This window comes from Chrysemys picta, chromosome 1 (assembly GCF_011386835.1).
Source record: "Chrysemys picta bellii isolate R12L10 chromosome 1, ASM1138683v2, whole genome shotgun sequence".
In the NCBI taxonomy this organism is placed as follows: Eukaryota; Metazoa; Chordata; order Testudines; family Emydidae; genus Chrysemys; species Chrysemys picta.
The window spans coordinates 147,933,047-147,950,226 of NC_088791.1; the positions used below are offsets into that span (position 1 = coordinate 147,933,047).

Here is a 17,180-nt window from a genome sequence, read left to right on the forward strand (position 1 = left end):
TCTCCCCCTCCCTCCCAGGTTTGAGAGTAGGGTGACCAGACAGCAAGGGTGAAAAATCGGGACGGGGGTGGGGGGTAATAGGAGCCTATATAAGAAAAAGACCCCAAAATCAGGACTGTTCCTATATAATCGGGACATCTGGTCATCCTATTTGAGAGCCTGGGAGGGAAGGCGAGTAGCGGCGCGCGAATCAGCTGTTTCGCGCACCGTGGCAGCAGCAGCGGTGGAGGTGAGCTAGGGCGGCCGGGGCACATTATTAGGGGTGGCATTCTGGTGCCGGCCATGCCGCCCCTAAAAATGTGCCGCCTCAAGCACCAGCTTGTTTTGCTGGTGCCTAGAGCCGGCCCTGACTGGTGATAAAATTGCAAGCCACTAGGTCTCAGCATGTGATGGCAGCGGTAACAGCCATGATGGCCCTTATGATAAAGCCAAAGCAGCACAAATATCCAATTATCGCACACGCTGATTCCATCTCCTCTCAGGTTAAGAGCAATATGCCCAACTAGCTACCAAACCAATCTGGAATCTCACCAGGGATCGTAGAGAAACCCCCAATCTGCCATTCTTTTAGACAAGTGTGAAGGGAAACAACAGAGCCAGTAAGAATCCTACAAACCATCTTTACAGGTTAAAATGACCATCCTGCCGCCCTCCTCCCCCTCGTGGGGACAGTTTCAAAGCCGAGGAGAGCAGGCTGTAGGAGCCCGAGCTCTAATCACTGTGGTCTGCCTTGGGACGAGCCTGAGCCTGCTCTGCCGACGCCACAGCCCCCTCTGCCCGATGCTCAGACTCTGGAGCCGGTGGGGGAAAGTGCGGGCGGGGCGGAAAGGAGAGCGAGGGAGCGGGGCGGGGCGGGAGGAGCTAAACTGACGCCTCCAGCAAGGAGAGCAGCGGGGGAGTCGGTCTGGCCCCGGCGGCTGCCGGAAATTGGGGCTCCCGGAGGGGGCCGTTTTACTCCCTCCCAAAGCCCCCGCAGCTGCTACGTGCGTGCGCCCCCCTCCCGCAGGGAGGCGCCTCATACTCCGCCCTTCCCCGCGCGGGTCCCGCCTTCCATGGGGCGCGGGGCAGGGGGAGGCGGTGACCGCTCCTCCCCCAGCTAGAGTCGCCCGCCCCGCCCATCTGCCCGAAGTCTCCCGCGCGCTCCCAGCAGGAGTCGGCCCAGGGGGCGAAACTACGACCTGGGGGGGGAGGGATTCGGAGACGCGCCTAATGGCTCCCAGCCAATGGGCTGCGCGGACTACCCGCAGTGCCGGGCGGGAGGGGGCGCATGTGCAGTGAGAGAGGCCCGTCCGGGAGGGAGGCTCGCTCCCCTCGCAGCGCGTGCGTGGCTGGTTCCGAGAGCGGCTGCAGAGCCGCGGCCCGGTTTGTGCGCGTGACGCCCCGCCCCCGAGTCGCCGCCCCGCCCCCTCTCCCGCCATGGCGTTGAACAAGTCCATGCACGCGAGAAACCGCTATCGGGACAAACCGCCGGACTTCGCCTACCTGGCGTCCCGGTACCCGGCCTTCCGCCAGCACGTGCAGACCAGCCTCTCCGGCCGGGCCAGGTGGGTCCCCGGCACCGGGGGAGGGGCGCGGAGCTCTGACGGGTCTCGGCGGGCGCGGCCGGCTGGGGACTGGGATTTTCCGCCGCCGTTGTCCAGAGCCCCGCGGCGGCAGCTGAGCGTCGGCGCGGACACATGGGGGAGGCCTGGGTCTGTGCCACTGCGGGCGAGCCCAACTCCCCCTCCGGCCCTCGCCTTGCGCCAGCGGCCTGTGGGCCGGCATCACCGTGCCAGGCGCGCCCCCCTCCAATCTTCGCCTCCAGCGCCGCTGTCCCGGCAACAACCCTTCCCCCGTCTATCCAGCATCGCTGGGAAACACCCGCGACCCCTTCCCGAGCCACAGAAGAGTGCGTACGTCGGTGTGGCTCTGACAGGTGGGGTTGCTGTACCGAGAAGGGTATATGCTACAGCTGTGGCTCTGAAGTGTAGACAGGGGCTTGGACTCCCTTGCTACACAACCACTAGTCATCCCCACAACACCGTCCATACTTCCCACGGAATGAGCGGGGGATCCTGTGGGGAAAACAATATGTGATTAGACTTAATCAGAATACCCCTGCGCTAGCGACAGAGCTCTGGTTGTACTGGCGTGTCCCTATTTTGAGTGCTTGCCTTTGCAACTGCAACATTTTCCTTATGTAAATGTTTACTTTTTTAAAATACAAACTGAGGAAATAAATTCCGTCATAATCTAATGGTTGTGGTAGAGCCAGTAGATGGTACAGAGAAGGACGTTTGTTTTGGGGGTTGGGTTTGCCCCAGAACCAGCACTTAAGGCTTTTTCCTTCTCAGGCCTTGGCTACACTTGCAGATGTACAGCACTGTGAGTTAAACCTGACTTTGTGCAGCTGAGTGTGGAAAGCACTGCAGTCTGTCCACACTGACAGCTGCCCAGCGCACTGTCGTGGCCACATTTGCGGCAATTGCAGCGCTATTGGGAGCAGTACATTATGGGCAGCTATCCCACAGAGCACCTTTTCCCATTCTGGCGCAGTGGGTTGTGGGAAGGGGGCGTGGGTGTGGGGGATTTTGGGTCCTGTCCCAATGCCCTGTGATGCATCGCTTCGCATCCCAGAAATCCCTTTGTTTCCGTCCACCTTTGGCGCCATCTTTCAGCGGTTTCTGTGCAGTGCGATCTGTCTGCGGGAAATGGAGTCTGAACTGCTGAGGCATATGCTGACGAGTCTCGCCGGCACGTTATGATTGGCTGTCGAACTATTCCTTAAGATCCAAAGTGAGGGTGAGGAGGTCCGACAATGCTATCGAGCCGCGTAACGCGTACGACACGAAATTGCTTGTGGCATTCATGGACATGCTCAGCACCGTGGAACGCCGCTTTTGGGCTCGGGAAACAAGCACTGAGTGGTGGGATCACATCGTCATGGAAGTCTGGGATGACGAGCAGTGGCTGCAGAACTTTCGGATGAGAAAAGCCACTTTCATGGGACTGTGTGAGGAGTTCGCCCCCACCCTGCGGTGCAAGGACACGAGATTGAGAACTGCCCCGCCAGTGGAGAAGTGGGTGGCTATTGCAATCTGGAAGCTGGCAACTCCAGACAGCTACTGGTCGGTCGCAAACCACTTTAGAGTGGGAAAGTCGACCATTGGAATCGTGTTGATGCAAGTTTGCAAGGCCATTAATCGCATCCTACTCAGAAGAACCGTGACTCTGGGTAACGTGCAGGAAATAGTGGATGGCTTTGCACAAATGGGGTTCCCTAACTGTGGAGGGGCGATAGATGGGACGCACATTCCTATTCTGGCACCACTCCACCTTGGATCCGTGTACGTTAATCAGAAGGGGTATTTCTCTATGGTTCTCCAGGCACTTGTGGATCACCGTGGGTGTTTCATTGACATTAACACAGGCTGGCCTGAAAAGGTGCATGATGCACGCATCTTTCGGAACACTTGGCTGTTCAGGAAGATGCAGGCCGGGACTTTTTTCCCAGAGCGGAAGATCATGGTAGGGGAAGTTGAAATGCCCGTTGTGATCCTTGGAGATCCTGCTTACCCGTTAATGCTGTGGCTCATGAAACCCTACACAGGGAGCCTTGACAGCAGCAAGGAATGGTTCAACTACAGGCTGAGCCTGTGCCGAATGACTGTGGAGTGTGCCTTTGGCCGTTTAAAGGGCCGCTGGCGATCTCTGTATGGGAAGCTGGACTTGGCCGAAAACAGCATCCCCACGGTTATATCCGCGTGCTATGCCCTCCATAATATTTGTGAAGGGAAGGGTGAAAGCTTCACTCAGACATGGACCTCCGAGGTTTAACACCTGGAGGCTGAAGTTACACAGCCAGAGAGCAGGGCTATTACAGGGGCCCAGCGTGGGGCTGCAAGGATTAGGGATGCCTTGAGGGAGCAATTTGAGGCTGAAAACCAGCAGTGATACCTGGTGCCCTGCACGGGAGTGAAATGCAGTAGTTCCAATCTTTAGGAATCAGTGTCTGCTTAGCAGACAAGCAGACTTGCAGTGCCTGTTTATTTCCTGGGCTAAGGAGTCTTTTACTTTATGCAATAATAAAGAATGTTTTCAAAGCCGAAGAATCCATTTATTGAAAAGAAACAAGGGGGTGGAGTGGGGAATAGTACAATCATAGATTCGCATATGTCCTATCTGGTGTGCTGTGCAGTGAGTGCTGCACTTCAGGACAGCTATACTGCATGGTGATGGGGGTTGAGTGCAGAGGTTTTCAGGGCTGGGTGGTGAAGATACTGGTGTTGGAGGCAGCGGGTGGCGTGAAGAACATGGAAGTTGAGGAAAGTGGGTTGGAGGTGACAGTGGGGCACAACGGAAAGAATTTTGGGACAAGGGCTGTAGGAGGGGATGGCGTTTGCGTTTGTGGTACTGCTCCTCTTTCTGCATAGCTACCAGCTCCTGGATAGCATCTGCTTGGCGCTCCAGGATGCTTATGAGCCTATCAGTGCTTTGCTGCCGGTGCACGGTGCTTTGCCGCCGGTGCGCTACATTTTCCTGGCGGATCCTGCTTTCTCTCTCCCTCCAGTCCTGTGCTTTCTCATTCTCTTTAATAGATTGCTGCATCACTTCTTGCAGCATATCTTCTTTGCTTTTTCGCGGTCTCTTCCTGAGTCTTTGCAGTCTCTGAGCACGCAATAAGAGGGACGGCTGAGGTCTCAAGGTTGATGCAGCTGTATAGGCAAAATGCAACATTTAACAGAGGCAGCATTGTTTATACCAGACAGAGTAATGATTCCCCCTGCACTTAAGGAGTAGAAAACACACAGGGTCTACACAATAGCATAATTTTCCCGTCTGAAACAGAGCACACACATCCCACGGGAGCCTCAAAATGGTGAGTAAGAGGGATTGATTGTTTCAGGGCTGCACTGTCCTCTGGGTTTCTGTGCCTTGGGGAGAGCCAACAGCTTCGGGGGGCACCTACACTGAACACTGTCCCAACATTTTCCACAGGAGTTCGTCCTGGACGATATCTCGCTGCTGAGGGTGACCTGGGAAGCAAGGGAGGGTCTTCTACTGCAATGCCACTTCCGCCCTGGCCCATATGCAGCTTACCTGTGTGCAGCAATGGTTCCCCCACCCCTCGCGCACAGTGGCGCGGACACGTTAGTCTGGCTGGGACAAGGACCACGGTGGCTCTCCCGATAAACTTGCGCAAGCACATTGCACACGTTCTGGATGAGACATTCGAGGAGATTACCGAGGCCGATTACCGTGATGTGATAAACCACATCAGTGCACTATTCTGCATCTAGGCATGCATGCCTAACCCTCCTCTCCCAAAGAGCCCGCACCGAAAAAAATTCCTTCTGGAAAAAAAAAAAAAAACACTTACCTGGAACCTGCTCTTCTGTTTGTCCTCCACCCAGTACCGACCGCTGCGACTGGCTACCTTTCTCCTGGCTCGAGAAGAGCTCCTGGCTGCATGGCTCTAGGGATTCCGGGGTGTCTCCATCTGGCCCACCACCATCGCTCCCGTTTTCTTCCTCCTCCTCTTCCTCCCCCCCGCGACCGGCTCTGAAGGGTCCATGGTGGTGCTCAGAGTGGAGGTGGGGTTAACCCCAAGTATCACATCCAGCTCTTTGTAGAATCGGCAGGTTGCGGGGGGAGCACCCGAGCGGCCGTTTGCATCGCGGGCTTTGCGGTAGGCACTCTGCAGCTCCTTCACTTTAATCCTGCACTGCAGGGTGTCCTGGTCATGGCCCCTTTCCATCATGTCCTTTGATACCTTCCCGAAGGTATCGTAATTCCTACGGCTGGAGCGCAGCTGGGACTGTACAGCTTCCTCCCCCCAAACAGTGTTGAGGTCCAGCAACTCGCCATTGCTCCATGCTGGGGCTCGCTTGGCGTGTGGAGGCATGGTCACCTGGAAAGATTCGCTGATAGTACTCCACACCATGCCGGGCTGAGCAAACAGGAAGGGGATTTTTAAAATTCCCGGGGAATGTGAAGGGTCGGTCACATGGTTGGTTACCTGAGGCCAGGGCAGTAGAGGTTGAACTGATGACCAGAGTGGCTAGAACAGGCATTGTGGGATACTGTCGAATAATTCTGGAGGCCATTCACAGCGCATTGGGCGGCCACATTGACGCTGCAGCGCTGCAGTGGCAGCACAATATTCGCTATTCCTCTCGGAGAGGTGGAGTACATGCAGCGCTGCAACCACGGAGATACAGCGCTGCAAATACCTTGCCAGTGTGGACGGGGAGTGAGTTACAGTGCTGGGGGAGCCTTTACAGCGCTGTAACTCGCAAGTGTAGCCAAGGCCTCAGACGCCAAGGAATACTGCCTAAACAGTCTTATGTAGTCAGCTTGAGTTTTGTTGCTGAAACTGAATGATTTTTGATGGATTTTGTTTTTATGTGTAGAAACGAGTTTTCTTCAGAACCATCCAATTTTAAGGAGATAGTTCTTGTTTTGAATATGTGGCTTATGATTTTCTCCTCACAATAGTTTTAATTAATGCTGACAATACACTTGTTACTGTAATGCATAAAGCTAAATAATGGTGCTTGGTGCCAACTATTCTGCAAGGACTCTTTGTGTTAATTGCATTTTATGCCTTGCAGCCTAAATTTCAAGGATCCAGAAGCTGTGAGAGCTCTGACATGCACTCTCTTGAAAGAAGACTTTGGACTTACAATTGATATACCATTAGAGAGGCTCATTCCTACTGTTCCCTTGAGGCTTAACTATATCCATTGGGTGGAAGATCTAATTGGTCATCAAGATGGTGATAAACAAGCTCCTAGAAGAGGAATTGACATAGGTATGTGTCATGCTGGGGATTAGACAACTTTCTGGTTTGTCTGTTTCTTCAGTTTGAGTTTGGAAATGACATTAACTAATAGATTTTGCTTTATATCCATGCGGGGGGGCAGTAAATGTTCCAAACAACAAAAGTATTTGTGCTTGTGAGAGACTGGTTGTCCAATCTCTAGCCATATTGGGGTTGGCTCCTTTCTGGACTAAACTTCTTCCTACAGATTTGTGAATAAATGCAGCTCACTTCTGACATGCAACACCTTTGCTTTCCACCTTTCCCATCCTTGAACTCTCCTGAACTTAGATTATTCATTATATTGAATTGTGCTTTTGGTTAATAAATTGGAAAAAGATCTGCTCTTGAGTTTTGTGAGTGTACTCAAATGAAACCTTTTAATTCAAATAACTTTAACATTAGATTGCAGTGCTTCCTAGCTTTGAGTTGAGGTGTGGAAAGTGTTGTTGTTCTTTACTCTTTATATTGCTTTTGCACATGTGAATCAGATTCCTTACATGTTGCATAGTAACAAATTTTAGTGTTGCCTTTTGATTAATCTACTCTTCTTGAATCCAGATTCTCACTTCTACATGTATTTTTTTTTAGGTAGCTAGGCCTCATTTGCTTTCTTTAGTGTTAAATGACTTTTCAATTCAGAGCCCTTTTTGGTGCTAAATTACAAAGGGGATTTAAACAGAAGTCAAGGAAAATACTAGTAAAATTGCATATTGATATTCAGACTTTCTATATCTATAGAGATCAAACATACAAAAAAATCTTTCCCTAAATTATTTGTCAAATGTTTGCCAGCAATAAAACCTGTTTGGTCTACTGATTTATCTACTGCTTAATCCAATCAGTTAAGAAAGATTTTAATGTTGTTTTTAAAGGTTCTATACAAATATTTTAAAATCTGTCTGGACAGGTACATTTTGTTATAGTTTAGCATCTGTATTCCTTTTTGGTTTTGTCATTAGTTAAATCTTCCCTCTATAATTTGGAAGAATTCTTTTTTGAAAGTAGTCCTGCACTGGAAGAAGCACGTTACCAAATTGAGAAAAGTATATGGGGTCTCTGGATATCTGTCCAACATTATTTGATTTATATCTTGTCTCTTCGCATTTCATCTTTGAAAGAAGGCTAAAATTCATGCTTTTCTCAAGCTTTCTATTTAGTAATTCAGTATCCACTTCACTTTCTCTTAACAGTGAATTCAGTGCTCTCCTGGCATTTACTAGTTACTGTGTTGTCTTGTCTAAATTAATGTTTCTTTTTCCACAATTTATTAACTTTATATTGTATTTGTCAGCGTGGATTTGATTTAAATCAAACTGATTTAAATCACTAGTCAGGAAGATTCGATTTAATCATGGATTTCTACATAAAAGTGCATTCTCGTTAGTTGTTATAACCTTAATACATATTCTTCACAACTCAGAGATGTAGGTTTCATTTTTAGAAGGTACACACTATACATCGGGGTCAGCAACCTTTCAAAAGTGGTGTGCTGAGTCTTCATTTATTTACTCTAATTTAAGGTTTCGCGTGCCAGTAATACATTTTAACATTTTTAGAAGGTCTCTTTCTATAAGTCTATAATATATAAGTAAACTATTGTATGTAAAGTAAATAAGGTTTTTAAAATGTTTAAGAAGCTTCACTTAAAATTAAAATGCAGAGCCCCCCGGACTGGTGGCCAGGACCCGGGCAGCGTGAGTGCCACTGAAAATCAATCGGCTCACGTGCCGCCTTTGGCTCACGTGCCATAGGTTGCCTACCGCTGCTATACATTTTTAAGTGATTTATTTTGAAGACTTTTCAGATTAGTTTTACAGTTATATCAGAAAATGAATGATTGGTTGTTTCATTTACCAAAGGTAATTGATAGTTCACCTCCCAATGACTTCATAATATCTTCAATTCAACAGGTAAATCATTAATATTTGGTGGATTTTCTTGCCATGCTGTATTAGGAGGAGAACATCACCAGACAGACATTTAAATTGTTTTATTTAACTAAAACAACAACATTGTGTATTCTGGATTTTTTTTATTCAACAGCAAACATAATATTTTAACAAAACAAGCATATGAGTTTTTGAGTTTAGTTAACCATTCAAGTTTTTTTTTAAATCAGGTTTGTTTTTGTTAATTTTGTTTAACTAAAATAGTTAAATGAAATATTTTAAAAAACAAAAATCAAATTGACTGTCAGCCAGGTCAACATGAGAAACTTAAACTATTGGCTTCCGCAGCTAACTCAGTCGCTTCACCTTCATTTTCCTGTTTGTTCATAATCTGGAAAAGAAAAACAAGCTTTCCTGCTTTTTCAGGTCCCAAACAGTTTCTCAATTTGGAATGAATTAGTCCAAAGAAGAAAATATTCTTTCTACACCATCGGAAGAAGCTACTGCTGTTAAAAGTGAGATTATCACTTCAAAAGTCTCTGAATTAGGATGACTGGACAGCAAGTGTGAAAAATCAGGACGAGGGTGGGGGGGGTAATAGGCGCCTATATAAGACACAGCCCAAAATATCGGGACTGTCCCTATAAAATCGGGACATCTGGTCACCCTGCTCTGAATCCAAGGGCTTAAGTGACTTCCACCAGTTCACTGGTGTGACTTTCGTTAAAACATCATCAGCAAACATATTTCTTGAATGGTTCACCCTTACTCTGAAGTTTATTATAGTTGACATTATGTAGGGATGATTGCTGGATGTCCATGTCATAGCCAACTCCTCTTCTTCAGCAGTGAAGTTTTGACCCTGGTACCAAGTATTGAGAATATTTGCAAGAAAATGAGCTGGAGATAGTGTAACAAAGCATTCTCTGGCGGGACACTACTGAGAGTATCAATTCAGGACAAATTGCTTAGAGCAGGGAAGTCACAGCCCAAGGCTGGGGGTCCTTCACTACTAAGGCACACCAAACCAGCCAAACAGAGAGGACTTCGGTTTTCCCCACTGGCTAACCAGAAGTCATACAAGCAATTCCCTCAGATACTCCAGTTTCCCAGTATCACCACCAGTGCCACTCGTTATGGGGATGAATGGTTATGAAAACCAATACCCCAGTAAAAGAAAAAAAGTTCCCTGATCCCAAAGAACCAAGCCCCAGACCCAGGTCTATATACAAGTCAGATCTTACCCACAAATCATGCTGTTGCTAATCCTTTAGAATCTAAAATCTAAAGGTTTATTCATAGAAAGAAAGAAATATAGATGAGAGTTAAAATTGGTTAAATGGAATCAAATACATACAACCATTGCAGACTTCTTGGTTCAGGCATATAGCAGTGGTGGAATAAATTGCAGGCTCAAATCAAGTCTCTGGAGTACATCTACAGATTTGGATGGGTCCTCAGTCCTTTGTTCAGAGCTTCAGTTTTTAGCAAAGTTTCTCCAGAGGTCAGAAGCAGGATTGAAGACAAAATGGAGGAGATTCAATGGCCTTTTGTATCCTTTGCCTTGTGGAAGAACACCCCTTTGTTGTTACTGTCGAAAATCACAGCAGCAAGATCAGGGCCAGTGCAAGGAAGTTTCGCACCCTGGGCGAAATTTCCACCTTGCGCGCCCAAGCCCTGTGGCAGCTCCCCGTCCCCCCTCCGCCCTGAGGCTCCCTCCCCCTCTGCCCTGAGGTGCGTCCTCCCCCTCCCCCTCGGGGAGCCGTGCGGCAGCTTCCCACCCCAGCTCACCTCTGCTCCGCCTCCTCCCCGAGCACGCCGCCCCCACTCTAAATCTCATCTCCTCCCCTCCCAGGCTTGCGGCACCAAACAGCTGATTGGCGCCGCAAGCCTGGGAGGCGGGAGAAGTGGGGTGGCCACTGCGCTGGGAGAGGGAGTCTGAGCCGCATGTGTCAGTGTGCCGCCGGCAGCCCAGCCCAGGAACGCTGTAAAAAAAAAAATAAAAAAAAAATTGGGGGCACTGCCTTTTGGTGCCCCCAAATCTTGGCGCCCTAGGCAACTGCCTAGTTTGCCTTAATGGTAGCACCGGCCCTGAGCAAGATGGAGTTTGGAATCACATGGGCAAGTCACATGTCCATGCATGACTCAGTTCTTTACAGGTAGAACAGCCATTGCTCACATGCTACCTTGAACGTTCCCAGGAAGGCTCCTCATATCTGGATTGAGTCTCCTAAGGTCCATTGTCAGTTAAGTGTTTTTCTTGATTTGGCGCTTACTCAGAATAGTCCTTTCTGAAGAAGCTGACCAAATGCTTCACTGATGCTACTTAGAATCAAATACAATGAGATATAAGTATATAGCCAATATTCATAACTTCAAATACAAAAATGATACCCACATACAGCATAATCACAACCAGCAAATTATAACCTTTTATAGACCTTACTTGACCTCGTTTGTACAAGATTTGGTGCAACTATATGACCTTGGTTGCAACAATGATCTATACGGTCACAGTTCTTGTCAATGATGTCACAGATAGTGCTTGTCCCTCTTTTTTTTTTTTTTTTTATATGCCTATAATTTAACTCTGTCATTGCCTATTTCTCTCTTTAAGATCTCACTCAGTTCCTTCCAAATTTCAACAGCATCAGCAATAAAAAAGCTATTTCCCTGTATTTTGTTCAAGGCTACAGAAATGGGCTTCAGGGTACTCAGCATGTGTTCAACATGTCTCTTATGCCCAGTGTTGAGAACTTTGGCTGTGATGGTGCCGTCTACTTTCTCACAATTTTGTACACAAGGGGTATGTCTACACTATGGGATTACTCCGATTTTACAGAATTTGATTTTTGGCAACAGATTGTATGAAGTTGAGTGCATGCGGCCACACTAAGCACATTAATTCGGCGGTTTGCGTCCATGTACCGAGGCTAGCATCGACTTCTGGAGCATTGCACTGTGGGTAGCTATCCCATAGTTCCCGCAGTCTCCCCTGCCCATTGGAATTCTGGGTTAAGATCCCAATGCCTGATGGGGCAAAAAACATTGTCGCAGGTGGTTCTGGATACATCCTCCCTCTCCATCTGTGAAAGCAACGTCAGACAACCGTTTCACACCTTTTTTTCCTGGGTGAACTGTGCAGACTCCATACCACGGCAAGCATGGAGCTGGTTCAGCTCAAGACAGCAGTCATGAACATTGTAAACATTTCGTGCATTATCATGCAGTTTATGCTGAACCAGAACCTGCAAAACCAGGTGAGGAGGAGGTGGCGAGGCAGCGTGGCGACGAGAGTGATGAGGACATGGACACAGAATTCTCTCAAACCGTGGGCCCCGGCACTTTGGAGATCATGTTGTTAATGGGGCAGGTTCTAGCCGTGGAATGCCGATTCTGGGCCCGGGAAACAGGCACAGACTGGTAAGACCGCATAGTGTTGCAGGTGTGGGACGATTCCCAGTGGCTGCGAAACTTTTGCATGCGTAAGGGCACTTTCATGGAACTTTGTGACTTGCTTTCCCCTGCCCTGAAGCACCAGAATACCAAGATGAGAGCAGCCCTCACAGTTGAGAAGCGGGTGGCGATAGCCCTGTGGAAGCTTACAACGCCAGACAGCTACCGGTCAGTTGGGAATCAATTTGGAGTGGGCAAATCTACTGTGGGGGCTGCTATGATGCAAGTAGCCAAAGCCATCGCTGAGCTGCTGCTACTAAAGGAAGTGACTCTGGGAAATGTGCAGGTCATAGTGGATGGCTTTGCTGCAATGGGATTCCCTAACTGTGGTGGGGCGATAGATGGAACCCATATCCCTATCTTGGCACCGGAGCACCAGCGCAGCCAGTACATAAACCGCAAGGAGTACTTTTCAATGGTGCTGCAAGCACTGGTGGATCACAAGGGACGTTTCACCAACATCAACGTGGTATGGCCGGGAAGGGTTCATGACGCTCGCGTCTTCAGGAACACTAATCTGTTTAAAGGGCTGCAGCAAGGGATTTACTTCCCAGACCAGAAAATATCAGTTGGGGATGTTGAGATGCCTATAGTTATCCTTGGAGGCCATGGCTCATGAAGCCATACACAGGCAGCCTGGACAGTAGTCAGGAACTGTTCAACTACAGGTTGAGCAAGTGCAGAATGGTGGTAGAATGTGCATTTGGACGTTTAAAGGGTCGCTGGCGCACTTTACTGACTCGTTCAGACCTCAGCCAAACCAATATTCCCATTGTTGTTGCTGCTTGCTGTGTGCTCCACAATCTCTGTGAGAGTAAGGGGGAGACATTTATGGCGGGATGGGAGGTTGAGGCAAATTGTGTGGCCGTGGATTACGCGCAGCCAGACACCAGGGCGATTAGAAGAACACCCCAGGAAGCGCTGCGCATCAGAGAAGCTTTGAAAACCAGTTTCATGACTGGCCAGGCTACGGTGTGAAAGTTCTGTTTGTTTCTCCTTGACGAAAACCCGCCCCCTTGATTGACTCATTCCCTGTAAGCAGCCCACGCTCCCCACTTCGATCACAGCTTGCTTTCAAAGGAAATAAAGTCACTATCGTTTAAAAATCATGTATTCTTTATTAATTGATTATAAACATAGGGAGAGAACTGACAAGGTAGCCCGGGTGGGGTTTGGAAGGAGGGAAGGAAAAGACCACTTCAAAAGTTCAAAATAATGACAGCCTTTTGGTTGGGCTGTCCACTGGGGTGGAGTGGGAGGGTGCATGGACCCCCCCCCCCCACACGTTCTTATGCGTCTGGGTGAGGAGGCTATGGAACATGGTGAGGGGGGAGGGCGGTTATACAGGGGCTGCAGTGGCACTCTGTGATCCTGCTGCCATTCCTGAAGCTCCACCAGACGCGGAGCTCACGCGGCAGCCCCAGCGTTGCATCCCGCCACCTCTCATCTCGAGTGTCCCTCCTCTTCTCACGTTCGTCCCTCATGGCCTCACGTTCACTGGCTGCTTTCCTGTGCTTTGATACCGTGATAGCCTTCGGGATGGAGGAGGGAGGCTCGAAAAATTTGCAGCTGCAGAAGGAAAAAAAGGGAGAGAAGTATTTAAAAAGATACATTTTACAGAACAGTTCTTATACTCTTTCACGGTGAACAACACTATTCGCATTACATAGCACATGTGATTTTGGTACAAGGTTGCATTTTGCATCTTAATATTGAGTGGCTGTGGCTTTGGTGTTAGAGATCACAGACGCAGGGCCGGGCAACAGAATTCATCTTGCATGCAGCCATGGTAAGCCGTTGTCTTTCGGCTTCTGCAACCTCCATAAAAGCAGCACCCTCCTTTCCCATACCAAGCAAAGCCCGTTGAGTGCTGCAGTTTTCCTGTTAATGTGCAGCAGCAGAAACCAAACTAAACCTCCACACTACCGATCCAGTTCTCTGGGATGATCGCTTTACCCCCTCCCCCCACCACGTGGCTGGTATCAGGGAAGATCCCTGCTAGCCAAACGTGAAAAGCTCAGCCCCAATTCTCCCCCCCCCCCCCCCCCCGCTTGGCTAACTGCAGGGAATGATTTCTTTTCAGCCACAGGCAAACAGCCCAGTAGGAACGGCCACCTCTGTCCCCTTAATTAAATTCCCATGGTGGCAGCCCCCCCTAGAATTGCATGCAGCTCAGCGTGGAAGTGGCATGTCTGCGGCTCTGCCCCGAACTTTCCGTTTGCTTCTTTGGTTTTAACCTTCACGCGACACTGATGAGAGTCCCTTTTGTGGCCTCTTTCCATCATGCCGTTGGAGATTTTTTTCAAATGTTTTGGCATATTTGTCTTTTGGAACGTAGTTCTGCTAGCACGGAATCCTCTCCCCATATAGCGATCAGATCCAGTACCTCCCGTATGGTCCATGCTGGTGCTCTTTTTTGATTCTCGGACTGCATGGTTACCTGTGCTGATGAGCCCTTCGTGGTCACCTGTGCTCTCCACTCTGGGCAAACAGGAAATGAAATTCAAAAGTTTGCGGGGCTTTTCCTGTCTACCTGACCAGTGCATCCGAGTTCAGATTGCTGTCCAGAGCGGTCAAAGTGGTGCACTGTGGGATAGCTCCTGGAGGCCAATACCGTCGAATTTCGTCCACACTAACCCTAATTGGAACCGGCAATGTTGATTTCGGTGCTACTCCCCTCGTTGGAGAGGAGTACAGAAATCGATTTTAAGAGCCCTTTATGTCGAAGTAAATGGCTTCGTTGTGTGGATGGGTGCAGGATTAATTCGATTTAATGCTGCTAAATTCGACCTAAACTCAGTGTAGACCAGGCCAAACTGTCATCAGATTGGGCCAGTTCTTGATATAGTGCTCAAAACAGTCCACTACTGAGTTCCATCGCACGTCTTGTGGGAGAGTTAGCTTGGTTCCTCCCACTTTTTTCAGAGCAGCAGCTGCAAAGTGGTTGTTAGGGAAGCATTTTGCAATTTCGACAACATAGCCTTTATTTCTAGAACCCTGAAATCTTTGGCTAGGAGGTGCATCAAATGAGCACTGCAACCCTGGCTTGGTCTACACTATGGCGTCTGCAGTGTTCATCTAGGAAAAAAGGCGCGAAACGGTTGTCTGCCGTTGCTTTCATGGAGGGAGGGGGGAGGCTGTACCCAGAACCACCCGCGACAATGTTTTTTGCCCCATCAGGCATTGGGATCTCAACCCAGAATTCCAATGGGTGGGGGAGACTGCAGGAACTATGGGATAGCTACCCACAGTGCAACACTCCGGAAGTCGACGCTAGCCTCAGTACATGGACACACACCGCTGAATTAATGTGCTCAGTGTGGCCGCATGCACTCGACTTTATACAATCTGTTGCCAAAAATTGAATTCTGTAAATTCGGAGTAATCCCATAGTGTTCCTCTGCCCACAGGTAGAGGAATTTCATTAAAATATTCCCAAACTAGGTCTCTTTTACGGCTTGTTGCCGTTATAGGTTTTCCCTTCTAATGAGAGGGGATGATGAGCCCTTCAATGAAGGGTATTTCCCTTCAATGAAGGCTACACTCAGAAAGTCCTCAAGACTTCTGGAATATGCTGTTCAAACAGTTTCCCTTTTGTTTCTACTGCCTGTCCCTCACTTCTCACATTTATCTTCAAATTTCTCTTTGCCCAGATCTATTTCACCCCCAACAGCCTTCTATTCATTGAACTTTTTGAAAGTTTGCACTTTTAGAGAGAGGTAAGGGACTGACTCTGTGTACACAAATTTGCAGAGGGACAATTGGATTGAGGTCTGTTATTTCTCGCCTCTATATATTTATTTATTTAAACATTTTTGCTGTTAATCATGTTATCTCTGGAGACACAAATTCACAGTTTGAGAACTAAACATCTCTGATGGTATCTTCTAGACTGAGCACTGAGGCCCATTGGGTAGATAGAAAGATTAACCTAAATTATCCATACAGAAGCCCCTGGAACTCTTGAGATTAGGTCCGTGGTCCATGAACTCTATTGGAACTCATTTACAAAACTTTTCTTAAACATTACATGAATATATTGTCTCATACTATAGAATTAGAATTTATAATCCCTATTCCATGATGAGATATCTTTGAGCTATAATGTATCTTTAGATAGGTTTATTCCTCAAAAAGCATTTTATTAAAAAAATCCGATTTAAATAAAAAAAATCCACTTTTTTAAAATCATTGATTTTTATTCACCCTGGTATTTGTTTTCTCTTGAGATACTTACCTTGCAATATTATCTTACCAGCTTACCAGAGGGTAGTTGCAGTTACCTTCCCTGTTTTGTTATTTTGGAAATAATCCTATATAAATGTTACATTTTTTTTATCTTCTTGTAAAGTGTTGTTAAACATTCAATGCTTTGTTTGTCAGAAACCTGTAACTACCAATAATTGTTCAGTTAAGGGTGTGATTAAAAAATGTGGCCTCTCCGACATTAATAAAATATATTAATTTTAAAATATCTATATTGGTGTAGGACTTTATTACCAGATGAAAAAAGTATAATCTCTCTCATTCTGGTGTCAGTCTCTTAATACATCTACCAATTACAGTTCTCTATGAGAATTTGGTAGCTGTAAGAGGAATTTTTTCTTTTTTCTCATATGTGTTTTGGTCACTCTTAGACTGTGTCCTCAAACTATTGCTTATGTCTTTTGCCACATAAACTAGTCTCTGCATGTTTTCAGTAATTCTTAGGGTATGTCTACACTACGAGAATAGTTTGATTTTACTTAAATCGAATATGTGGAATCGATATTACAAAGTCGAACGTGTGTATCCACACCAAGGACAGTAATTCGACTGTGTGAGTCCACACAAATGGGGCAAGCGTCGACATTGGAAGCAATGCACTGTGGGCAGCTATCCCACAGTTCCCGCAGTCCATGCTGCCCATTGGTATTCTGGGTCGAGCCCCCAATGCCTGCTGGGGGAAAAAAATGTGTTGAGGGTGGTTTTGGGTAACTGTCGTCATCCAACCGTCACTCCCGCCCTCCCTCCCTGAAAGTGCCGGCGGG

General features: G+C 47.8%; 1 protein-coding gene across 2 annotated transcripts in view; it reads left to right on the forward strand.

Moving 5' to 3' along the window:
• Positions 1-1,118: 1,118 nt before the first annotated feature.
• METTL16 (methyltransferase 16, RNA N6-adenosine) overlaps positions 1,119-17,180 on the forward strand; it is a 52,933-nt gene continuing 36,871 nt past the window's right edge. Inside the window, exons 1-2 of one of the 2 annotated variants that reach the window (XM_005292705.5) lie at positions 1,119-1,544; positions 6,594-6,793. In XM_005292705.5, coding sequence (XP_005292762.2) covers positions 1,417-1,544; positions 6,594-6,793 — 328 coding nt within the window. In that variant the 5' untranslated portion in view covers positions 1,119-1,416. Of the gene's footprint in view, positions 1,545-1,571; positions 1,916-6,593; positions 6,794-17,180 lie in introns of those variants that run through there. The other variant, XM_042852289.2, reaches the window with a different exon arrangement.